Source organism: Sceloporus occidentalis, unplaced genomic scaffold, assembly GCF_023333645.1.
Source record: "Sceloporus occidentalis isolate IW3139 unplaced genomic scaffold, rSceOcc1.0.p SCAF_38, whole genome shotgun sequence".
Classification (NCBI taxonomy): domain Eukaryota; kingdom Metazoa; phylum Chordata; class Lepidosauria; order Squamata; family Phrynosomatidae; genus Sceloporus; species Sceloporus occidentalis.
This window is the reverse complement of record NW_028317018.1, coordinates 1,885,833-1,897,965: the sequence shown is the minus strand read 5'-3', so window position 1 is coordinate 1,897,965 and position 12,133 is coordinate 1,885,833. Positions and strand designations below refer to the sequence as shown.

The following is a 12,133-nucleotide window of genomic DNA, read 5'->3' as shown; positions in this document are numbered from 1 at the left end:
ACAACTTGTTAAACATTACAAAGAAACATAACAGACAACCACCCCCACCTCTAGATAATACTCCTGTCTGTCCACTTCTTTAATAAAAAAAACCACTAATCTTCCCTGAAGCAATATTGAGAACCGCCACCGTCTCCAGCCCCCAACTGCATGGTCGCCCATTACAGAATGCTTTGTGTCCTAACATAATCAGTTAATTTGTAACTCCTGGAATTAGGAAATCTTTTAAAAGGCTCTCCAAAGGCAGCTGCTGAATGTGAAACCCGACAGACAGGTGCTGGTGGCGGAGAGGGTCGGTCACAGTTTAGGCCAAAATGTCCAAATTGGTGGAATGTGTACCAAATTTCTCAGAGGGGAAGAACAAAGAGGTGAGAGGAAACTGATGTTCAATATTTTAGATGCTATGGTAATTTATGAGTGATTAGCAACAGAAATGTATGAGCTAAAGGGGGAAAAACCATAAAATGGAACGCACTTTTACCCTGTTTAATATATATATGAAATCTGCCAAGAGGCCTGAGGTTAGATTGGGATTTTAAGTATATAGGCGGTAAAACACTAAATAGAAACAACCTGACCCAATACCATGACACCCTTCAGGTCTTGTAAATGGCTAAAGATACATTATTTTATCAATTCTATCCAATCACAAAAGGCCCTTGCAGAGTGATTGATTCGCTAAACAGTGGTTTATAGGGAAGATGAATAATGTTATTGTGCTGGATCAACTATTAGAAAGGGCTAATCTAGCTGTATTTGCTAGAAACCTGTTTTGAATTGGCCAACTTAATGTGGAATTGGTGTGAAAAAAGTTTCACAACTCCCCTAGCTGAATTGTTAGTTCAACAAACCCTCCTACTGTGAAGTGCTTTGTCCTTATTGATGTTTTAACATCTTAACCATTAATGCTGATGTAGCTTTGGGTAGAATCCTGGTAGAAAGGGGGGTTATCTATATGACATATTGCAAGCTTTTTAGTGCAGGGCGCTGTTTGAGCGAAAACGTATAGCCATCTCTAATATAGACCAGCCCCGGAGCAAGAAATAGGTGTAGGGGCACCATGACCGGGGAAGGAACGAGGAGCACCCCATGACCTAACAAGGGGTTAAAATATTGGTTAGATACATACATCCTCTGTGACTGCTTGGCCCCTGTGTGAACTTTTGCCCCCACACTCTGAATGTTCAGGAACAGGAAGAAGGGGAGGGCACTGGGTGTCATCAACTAAATAAATTTGGGAACCTGCTCACAGATGAGCTTGTAGGTTTTTTAAGTAGGCGAAATTCCCACCCTCCCTTCCCTCTTTTTCTTTTGTTATATCGTCTTGTGTGGCGGTTGGTGTTTACATTTTGGTCATTGTTAATATGTGGTTGGCTGGTTCGGTGCTTGAGACAACTATCTAAGGTATGGTTGTACTCGTGGTGCACATGCCTCAGGGCGGAAGTGCAGAACACTCCCTGGGCGCCTTGCTCAGGTGATACGTTGGGTGACGTGTGGTTGCTGGGCTTTGGACGCCGGCAGCCTCTACAGGTGACGTGGTTTGTTACGCCCTTACCAGCCCTATAGATATACGGTGTTATATGGTTGGCTTGTAGCCAAGAATTTGTGGTTTATAACGTTTAATAAATATGATAATGAGTGTCACGGTTGGGGATAATACCGGGATTTTGACCGTGGCCAAATTTATCCAAAATCGAACAATAAAGCAATTTTAATTACATACATTGTCTATGTGTCTTATTTGGGGAATGGGGCCGAAGTTGACGATACTAAGGTCAAGTGCCTCAAGCCTGTGTTTAGGAGTAGACAGAAGTAGCTACTGCAGGTGCCGGGGTGTGATTTTTGGTGATTTTCGGTGACTCGGTCACTTTAATGTTGATGAATACATTTCACTGATGGGAAAGCAGTGACACGGTGATGGTAAAAGCTTACTGAATCCTGCAGGTTATTGATGCACTGGCTGCAGCCATCTCTCAGACCGCAGGATGCCGCTTGTTGGATGTGGACCCTGGAGCTTCTACAAACCGCACAGTGTTTACCTTTGTGGGCAGCCCAGACGCGGTAGTTGAAGGTGCTCTGAATGCAGCACGTGTGGCTTTCAAGACAATTGATATGCAAAAGCATAAAGGTAAAGCTGAATATATTTGGCCAGTAACTTTAATGGCCAAACTACAGTTTCCTTTCTATAAGCCCAATGTGGCCATTCTTGTGTACGAGGGAAACAATATTTTATGTCTGTTTTTTCATTCCTTCTGGATGGGTTTATCTCTGTGGAAGGATGCATGCTATAAACTGTGCTCTGCTGGGGTAAGGGGGCTATGCAACTGCAGGGGATGGCTAGCAAATTGCAGGCCATGGCTAATTGCAGTAAAACTAGCACAAAACTCTATTCCCTTGCTATCCATGGCAACGTTAGGCTTGAAAATCTTGTATGTAAAGCTGCCATTTCGGAATAGCCAGGAAAAAGAGAATAATGGCAAGTAAAGTGCATTTATTAATCTTGTTACATGTAGATTACTACAACAGTACTGATACACTAGCCGGTACAATCAAATCCAACTCACTGTCAAAATAAAATCAATTGTTGTATCTTGTTTCCCAGTTACTGGCCTATTAATTCTGATTTTTAGGATCTCTGCTCATCATCATGTGCAATTAGTACAGAGTTTTTGAAGATCCATCAGTGTTAATAAGAGCACAGCCCAGTGTTCGTTAGGATATCTGGAAAACCTGTTCTGTTGGACTCCTTGATTACTGAACAGGGAACTACTGATATAGATGCATTTTGTGACCATGCATGGAGCTGCAATCATATTTGCCCATTGTTTAAAAAATCTGATGACAGTAAGAGGTCAATTGAGTGCCTGCTTGCCAAGTAGAATTTTTCACATGTTTAAAACATGACACTGAATTCTACATGCTGTGAGTCAGTTTGACAAGAGCAGGATTGCACTAAGGATTACTTTCAATACTGGCCTGCAAAATGAAGAATGTGCCAGCTGTAAAATAAGCAACCTGATTCCAGTACTCTCCTGTAAGGTTTTTAGATATAGTACATATTACGGTATATCTCTACACCATATATTTTTGTATATAACTGTTTACTATAAAAAAAACCCACAAATAATATTTTGAAACATGCCTCAGGGGACCAATCAGCGGCCAGTAGAGTCATGTGACTGTTAGACCAGATGCTCTGCCTCTCTCCTCCATATTTTTCTGTGCTTTTACTGTATACAAAATCACCCTTCATCTCCATTCTAATTAAACCTGCCAGTGTAGAGGGTTTGGCTTTTTTAGGGAAGGAGAAAAATATATTTTAGTGTATATATAGTGTTAGGGTAGTTTGGCAGGTGGCTAGAGGGAATTGGGACATGTAGGTTAGGAAGGTAAAAAAATAAAATAAAATATATATATATATTATAAATTAAAAAACAATCTGCACTACGTGCTGCAGATACACTGCAGTGTCTGCTGTCCTGTTTTCATCCCACATACCCTCCATTTTGGCACAGGTGAACATCCTCGCATGGGGGCTTTAGATGTCTGCCCCTTTATTCCTGTGCGGAATGTGACAATGGAGGAGTGTGTAACCTGCGCTAATCGCTTTGCTGAGAGACTGGTCGAAGAGCTGCATGTTCCAGGTCTGTTGAGATTCTGAAAATTATGGAAACTGTAGAAAATATCCGTTTATCTTATGAAGTTAGGAAGTGGGCAGTGCTTATGTTCTGTGGTCATGCGTTTTATTTTAGTGTACTTATATGGAGAGGCTGCTCGGAGTGAGAATCGCAGATCCCTTCCAGCAGTGAGGGCGGGAGAGTATGAAGCTCTGCCAACCAAGGTATTCATATATACTCTGATTATGCAACCTGTCTCTATATAGGATAAATATTTATGAAAATGCAAAATGTGGCATAGTCTCTGTAAAGGCCTTTTATAAACTGCACACAATGCATTGTCGTATGCATGTAGATCACAGTGCCATTGACATACTCCAATTGTCATGTATTACTACACCTTATGGTGTAAATATATCTGTGTCTGTGTCATTCACTATCTATTAAAAACTACTACTATAGGGATCTGGTGCATGGCTAACTATCATCTTTTCCCTTCCTCCCCAGCTGCAGAATCCAGAGTGGGCTCCAGATTATGGGAAGCCAATCTTTGTTCCCAGTTGGGGAGCAACTGTGAGTGGAGCTCGGAAGTTTCTGATAGCTTATAATGTTAACCTTTTGAGCACCAAGGAACTTGCCCATCGGATTGCCTTGAATATTCGTGAAGGGGGGCGTGGAAAAGGACAGGTGAGAGGAAAACAATGACTAGAGTGATGAAAAGAAAGAAAAGTGACCAACCATGTGCACTATGGCAAGTGTAGGCCTGGTCAGGAACAGTTGAATTGTAGGAGATACCTGAACAGCAATGAGATAAGCAGAGACCCTAAACAGATGATGGAAAGGAGGCAGTAAGTGTTAGGAGAATCTGGGAAAGCATGGAGCCTAGAGGCCAGCCAAAAATAATGCACCACAAATTGACACCATTTGTCCTTTTTAAATTAATTTACCTAACCAATGTTTTTGTCTCCATGGCATGGTTCTGCTTCGTCTTGGGCGCTGGCAAACTTTGTGTTCGTCTTCGTGGGGGGAAAAAAATCCTTGTATTCCACAAATATTTGCCAGTTGCAGTGTTCGGTTTGGGTGAATATTCGTGTACATTCTTCGTGTTTGTTTTTATTTTTCTATTACAGGGTTAACGCAGTACCCAGCAGTTTTGGCACCAAGAGTTTAAAGGTCAGTATGAGCTACTCTATTGGTCGCCGGCAGGGTCCTCTTCTGCCATCAACCAATGAAGTGCAGCTGCTCTTCATTGGTTGATGTGAGATGAGCCCCGTGCTGGTGACCAATAGTTGCTTGCACAGACTTTTAAAATCCTGGTGCCTAAACTCGCTGGTCTCCCCGCTCCAAGAGTTAAAGGTCTGTACGAGCGACCCTACTGGTCGCAGGCAGGGAGCTCCTATGGCAGAGGCGCTCCCTGCCAGCGACCAATTGAGTTGATCGTACGGACCTTTAACTCCTCCCTGCGAAATTCCGCCTGGGGGTCTCCCTGCTCCAGGGGTTAATGGTCCGTACGAGCGACCAATAGAGTTAATAGAGACCTTTAACTCCTGACGGCGGAACTTGGCCTTCAGAGGTTGCAGGAGTTAAAGGTCCATACGAGCGACTCTATTGTTTGCTTGCAGAGAGCTCCTCGGGCATCAACCAATGAAGTGCAGCTGCCCTTCATTGGTTGATGTCAGACGAGACCCCTGCTGGTGACCAATAGTCGCTCGTAGAGACTTTTTTAAAATCATGGTGCCGAAACTAGGCCTGGGAACACCATTGGTCTCCCTGCTCCAGGAGTTAAAGGTCCGTGCGAGCGACTCTATTGGCCGCCGGCAGGGAGCGCCTTTATTGGTTGATACTAGAGGAGCTTCCTGCCGGCAACCAATAGAGTGGCTCACACCGACCTTTAACACCTGATGCCTGCAGAGGGAACAGGAGTTAAAGGTCTGTGCAAGCGACTCTATTGGTCGCTGGCAGTGACCTCCTCAAGCATCAACCAATTGGTTGATGCCAGAGAAGGCCCCTGCAGGCGGCCAGTAGAGTCGCTCGCTCGGACCTTTAACTCCTTGCACGAACCTACGGATTTCTGCTCCCGTTAACCCCTGCAGTGCTGCGTATATAAAGTAGTCTAGATGGGGAAGGGACCAGGGAGATTAGTTGGCAATATTAACAAAGATCAACACGAAGATTCTTCGTGTTGTGAGTCTTCGTGTACGTCTTGCCGCCGCCATGTTTGTTTCTTCTGTATTCAGGCTGAACAACGAAAACACACCCTTCGTGTTTGTTTTCATGTTTACATGAATATGAATGCTCAAGTCTAGTTCTGATACAATTCTCAAGTCTTCTCCTTGTGTCTCTTAAACCGTCTTTCAACTTGTTTCATAGTCTGGACGTCTCAAGAAGGTCCAAGCTATCGGATGGTTTCTTCAAGAGGAAAATTTGGCTCAAGTGTCAACAAATCTTTTGGATTATGAGATAAGCTCACTGTACATGGTATACGAGGAAGTTTGCAAAGATGCGAAAGTACGTCAAGCCAATCCTGCCTTTCCTTACACATAATCGTGTTAATGTTGTTCATTATAAATCAGTTAAGTCTGTATACCTTAGTTTACACTGTTTTACTGGTCTATATTGAAAGTTTATGTCCATTTTTTGTGTTGCGTATAGTATGCTCTGGAGAAATCCACATGAGTGATAAGACTTGAAGTATAATTGAGGATGTTAGTTACCCAAATCTTACATGGTACTACTCACTGCGTATAATTCTTTGCAATTTAATGATATTTCAATACAATTAATATATAATGTGAGTATATATACACCTCGTGTATACCAGAGGAGCAGCCACCCAATGTCATTTAAATTAAATGAACCCAAAAATCTTGAAAATGTATCTTACAAGCCATCTCTTGTTTAAGGAGTTGAAGCTACCTGTACTTGGCTCCCAGCTTGTTGGTCTTATCCCACTCAAAGCTCTTATGGACACTGCAGAGTTCTATATCCGAGAGGAAAAACTCTTTATACTTGAGGAGGAACACAAAATTCGACTGGTGAGATCTGTTATTTTATACAGGATTGTCTTTAGAGCAATGCAAATGTAATGGCTGCAGAGGGCTCATGCAGTCCACAGGGGACATGGATTAATAACGGGATGGAAGAAGCCTTTTCTTCTAGGGCCTATGGTGGCAAGGAGGCCCAACTGCAGCAAGCAATGACATTTTATATATTTTGCTGGATAATGTTATGGGTGCAGATGGAACATCATTTGGTAGACTGGGTCCCTCTCCACTGACAACACTTTATATCTCATATTGAGAGCTCAAAGCAACAGCTGGAATAGACTTCAGAGTTTAAATATTGAGGGAACAGCCCACACCTGGCCACGAAACAGCTTCTCAGTCAATTGTCGGATTACTTCTAAACCTTAAAAAGGAAGGGACTACATGTAACAAGTGCTGTAATTCTTAAATCATTGACCCGAATTGGAAGTTAATATCCTTAAAGCTGAAAGTCTGCACAAATCCATTGTATTTATGGACCTGACTGTACATTATCCCTTTGTGTATCTGTTTATTGGCCTAGCCACACAGGAAAATAATTATGTCGGCTCCCATGACCAGGACATAAATAAAGGTTTCTGTTTATACTGTTTTGTCTGATAGATGTTTGGACATTCGGTTTAATGCTATAACTTCCATGCGTTCTTCATGTTAGTTTTGCACGTCAGTTCTGCTGGCTTTTTCTGTGGTTTCCTTCCTGACCTTTTTAAATATGATTCATTGAGACCCAAGTAATTGGAGCTTCTCAATTTCAGGCTGTACTCTGTGGGTGTCTTTTTGGCTTAGGGCTTCCTAATGCACTTACATAGTGGTATGTGTGATTGTGTGTTATATTATATTAAGAGTCACTTCTAAAAATGTTCCCATATCGCATACCCCATACCTCATCTTGAGTCACTTCTGGGGGTACCACACTGGCTGCAGTTTTTCTTGAACATGCAAAACAGGTGTAGGGAAAGTATGTGACTGGAATGAAAATATATTGAGATGGTGGCGGGGAATGTTGAGTCGGAAGGAAGGGCTAGGAGAAAAAAAGCCCAAATATTGCCTTGGACCCAAAACTTTAAATATGGGCCTGTTTCCATCTCTTACATTACATGGCATTGCTTTTTATTAAGTGGCAGCCAATGTTAAGGTGTGAGCTTTCCAAGCTTCTTTTTCCCTTTTGTAACCAAATAAATGTCAACCACCTTGTAAAACTGTGGGATTATTCTTTTACTGCATCTCTTTTGTATATCTCCAGTCTATGTCCACATATGTCCAACGTCTTCTATGGGTGTCATAAGGTTTTCTTCTCAATGTCACTTGCAACAAATGTGACATGTTGCTATTGAATTGCAGGCAATTAACAGGCTTGGTTTGGACTCGCTGTTTCCTTTTGAACCAAGAAAAAGGATCATTGAGTAAGTTCACATGTGATCTTAGGGTTTGGTATGTATAATTGGATAATATAAGATGGTGTATTGGAACCATGAGTCTTAGCACGATTACCATCACAAGCAGTAGATCACTAGGATTTCCACCTATTCAGCTTGTTTTCCTTTTAGATTTATTTTCGTAAATGTAGTACTTGGTTGCCAAAATTGTGCTAATTCTAGCTAGATTCAGCTTACCCTCTCCTGATGCACAGATGTACAGTAGCTCCAGTCTCCTGTCCTATGGAATTGTCTTATGTTTAGGCGGATAGATACTGTAATTATTAAATAATAATTAATTTAATAAAAAAATAGTAAGCACTCTGGTAGATGCTAAAACACATATACATGAATCTGTCCCCACATAGACCTAAATTGCACTTTAATTTGGATCCTGCTCATTGTTGGATAAGTGCAATCTATTGCTCAACCCTCTTACAATGAATGTATTAATCTGAGAACTAAAATCACAAGCAGCCCAGATTCTAGATGTATATGCTGGAACTGACCGGCATTAGCAGGAACTACGCATACAGTAGTAGCGCTTTAAGTACAATGTAAACACAGATCGACATAACCGATACAACATTTAATGCCTGTCCCTGCCAACCCTTTTCATCCAAGCATACCTGCTTAAATTTACCTCTCTCTTTTATGTGACCAGATGTCTCCCGTTTCATATGATGGCTCTCTGGTTGAGACTTATGTCCCTGATTACTGATTTTCCCCCCGAAGTGTCCCTAAAACTCCTTTATTGTAACATGTTTTAAAAGGTGCTTTATATTTTGCTTTAAATGGTGTAAAAGGATTTATCATAGTAGATAGCATTATAAAATAATCACGTCACAAAATTGTGCACCTGGAGTGTCTCACATGACAAGGACACAGTGGGTAACATCTGCTTACATCGTTAATATAAAAATGTCTCAAATTTGTAATTGGTCTATATTCTGCCTTGTCTATGACCCCCAGCTATATTTTTAACCATAACATTTTTGTAAAACATAAAATGAAATGAGATGATTGTTATATGTGAAATTATTTTGTTATTCTTAGAATACTTATGTGTGCTGATCCTTCCTTTTAGGTACCTGGTCCAGGATGAGCTATCTGATGCTGTTCTTGTTAAACAGACTTTGCAGGGGTTTGTGCAAAGTGTAGGGGCTCGCTCTGCCACTCCTGGGGGAGGTTCTGTGTCTGCAGCTGTGTCTGCCATGGTAAGAAACATTGGCACCCGAATATTACATCTGTTCCCTGTGTTTAGGCAGGGTTTATTATGCCATTTATTTGTTATCTAGCTTTCTGTTACTTGGGTACTTTGAACAGTTTTACACTAAGGGTAAATCTGTTTTCTTTCAGTGCGTTAATCCATCTGATTTTCAGAAATCTATTCTTTCTGCTTGTATGCAACCATGGGACACGCTTCGCTTTTGGTGTAGGGCGATCTGTGTTTTTTGTTTTACTGTATTGAACATGTACTGATATGTTACTGTCTGCATACAGGGGGCAGCTCTGGGCTGCATGGTCGGTCAGATGACCTATGGGAAACGTCAGTTTGAATCGCTGGATGATGTCATGCGGGAACTGATTCCTCCCCTCCATGCAGCAGCGGAACAACTCCTGTCAATGGTTGATGCTGATTCTAATGCTTTTGGAAGCTACATGGTGGGTGAACCCTATTCCTGTCCATATTTGATCCTCATTCACAATAGGCCTTATGTATAAAGAACTACTTAGGTTGGTGAGAAACCACTATATCAACCATTGAACTCCTCATTTGGAACTTTGGTCCAGTATCGCGCCTTTAAACAGACGGGCTGATCTGCATTATCATAATGCTGCGTTGATCTTCCGCTGATTTAAATATTCACTTCACACTTGTTTCTGCTCATCCAGTGTATATCACCTCATTATATTGTATACAGCTTACCATCCATTACGCTTGTACTAAAACACCTCATTCCTTTTTGTCTGTTTTGCTCAGGCAGCTTTGAAGCTTCCAAAAGAAACTACAGAAGAGCAACTAAAGTGAGTTTCCTCCCACTAAATATATTTTCGTGAATAGACTTGTATTAAATGGTTTCGTGCAAGAATGTTTGTGTACTACTGACATTTCTCTGAATGATGGAATTAGCCTTTGGTTACCTTGGTTTCATTTTTATGGTACCAAACACGTGCAGTGGGATTGTCCCTTGGTCACACACTTCATAATAGTTGTACTGCGTTCTTTTGGCGTGAGACTAGGTTACACTGTCTGTACATCACAGAAAATTAATGCCAATCTCATTCAGTGTTTGGGAGAAAGGGTTAGGCTGACAATTGTCCAGTAACACGGTGACTCCCACATTTACTTGGCCCACAGAGACCTATATGGGTGCAAGTCAGATTTTATAACAAACTTACTTTAAGGTTGTAGGAAATCATAATATTCACGGTATCAATGATTCTTTACAATCACATAGGCGCTTTAATGCCCTGCAAGATGGTTTGAAGGAAGCAGTAGGTGTGCCTTTGAGTTTGGCTGAGAAGATCAACACTTTGTGGAAGCCACTCCTGGATCTGTCGAAACATGGAAACTCTGCATGTATATCTGATTTGCAGGTACATCATTAGTATTATGCAATCTGTTAGAAATATAACACAGGACTAACTAATGCTATTTCATCACTATTATGTGTTCCTTGTTTGTATGTAAATCAACACATCACATGTATTTGAGATCCCTAAGTCTTTGACTATGGCTTTTAACTTTGGTCTGCCCTGCTGACCTTGTACTAGCACAATTCCCACAATCAAATATTTATATTTTTATCAGCTTTTTGTATTACATAACTTATATCTATAGAAGGTCAGTTAATACAACTTACAGAACCGCACTAGACAAAACCTTTTTAAAAACATTCAAAGAAAATTGTCCTTAGTAGGTGGTACATCTTCATGGTCTTTGGTTCTGTAGCACCATAAAATGGTAATCCTTATGCTCGATGTGATTAATTTTCTTATACCTTTCTTTCTACTCAATATTAAGGTTGCAGCCAAAGCTTTAGAAACTGGTGTATTTGGAGCTTACTTTAACATCCTGATCAACCTGCGAGAAATAAAGGATGACGAGTTCAAAAATCAGGTACAGTGGGGGAAACAATTAGGTTTTGTGAAGGACCTTTAAAATGTTCTCTTTTTAGGAGCTTTCTTTGTTACACGTTCGCCTTTTCTTTACTTAATTTATGGTAACAAAAAATTTACCTTTTTATATAGCTACAAGCTAAAATGTACTGGCACCACTGGTGATATTTTTAGGGTACCAGAAAGGGAGTTCTTCACTCGAGTGTACTTGCACTGGATATTTTACTCCATATTAGCTGAAAAATACCACTGTGGTTGATTTTTATTTTTTTCTTTTTTTTTCTTTTCTCAGACTCAAAAGAAAGTTTCTCAACTGCTGGAAGAGGCAAAGAACTGTGCACAATCTGTACTGCAAGTGTGCGAGGGTCGACTCTAAGTATGCTGCAATTAATATGCAATCTTTAATAAAATAACCTTTCCTTCTATCAATGTGTTTTTGTTTTTTTTTACTGGGCTTCTTTTCCTTGACTGCCAAACTATTATGCAAATTTTGCCTAAAAACTGCTACTTGTTGCACCACCAGTGATACTATTACGTATACAGATAAAAGGGAGTGCCTTATAGAGTCAGCATGGGTAAAGTGATGTGTGATGTTTGGGGAATTCATTGCCAAGCCCTTCTCTCCACCTTTTCTTGGCTGCCTATCCCCACCCCGTGTTACCTGCCTGTCCACTTTCCGTCACTATAAACATAGGCGATCTACTCTGATCCTGCAGTCACAGGATCTCTGCTCCACGTCGAGTGGTATGTATATGCAATGCTCCCGTCCTTGTAATATTCTGTTTACTAGTTTGTATTGAACTTTACTCACTTTCTTATCATGCAGGGTATATTTTAAGTTCCCTGAAGCGGCACTATTGCATAATCCATATATTACCTACTGTGATGGACATGACATAGTAGCTAGTACATAAATTACCCTTCACAAAGCTGA

At 41.0% G+C, this 12,133-nt stretch overlaps 1 protein-coding gene across 1 annotated transcript; it reads left to right on the top strand.

Annotated features, from left to right (window-relative positions):
• Nucleotides 1-314: 314 nt before the first annotated feature.
• On the top strand, nucleotides 315-11,575 carry LOC149290608 (formimidoyltransferase-cyclodeaminase-like). The gene is made up of 14 exons (XM_089488415.1): nucleotides 315-368; nucleotides 1,945-2,128; nucleotides 3,516-3,644; nucleotides 3,753-3,841; nucleotides 4,125-4,304; nucleotides 5,988-6,125; nucleotides 6,521-6,652; nucleotides 8,003-8,064; nucleotides 9,164-9,293; nucleotides 9,580-9,741; nucleotides 10,061-10,104; nucleotides 10,539-10,677; nucleotides 11,105-11,200; nucleotides 11,492-11,575. The coding sequence occupies exons 1-14, from the start codon at nucleotides 315-317 to the stop codon at nucleotides 11,573-11,575; spliced, it is 1,623 nt and encodes a 540-aa protein (XP_089344541.1).
• Nucleotides 11,576-12,133: the final 558 nt, after the last annotated feature.

Bases quoted from the DNA above. Each gene is read 5' to 3' on its own strand.
- LOC149290608 (XM_089488415.1), top strand. From the start codon at position 315: ATGTCCAAATTGGTGGAATGTGTACCAAATTTCTCAGAGGGGAAGAAC. The intron at 10,105-10,538 runs GTGAGTTTCCTC...ACAATCACATAG, and splicing joins ACTACAGAAGAGCAACTAAA to GCGCTTTAATGCCCTGCAAG. The intron at 10,678-11,104 runs GTACATCATTAG...CTCAATATTAAG, and splicing joins CATGTATATCTGATTTGCAG to GTTGCAGCCAAAGCTTTAGA.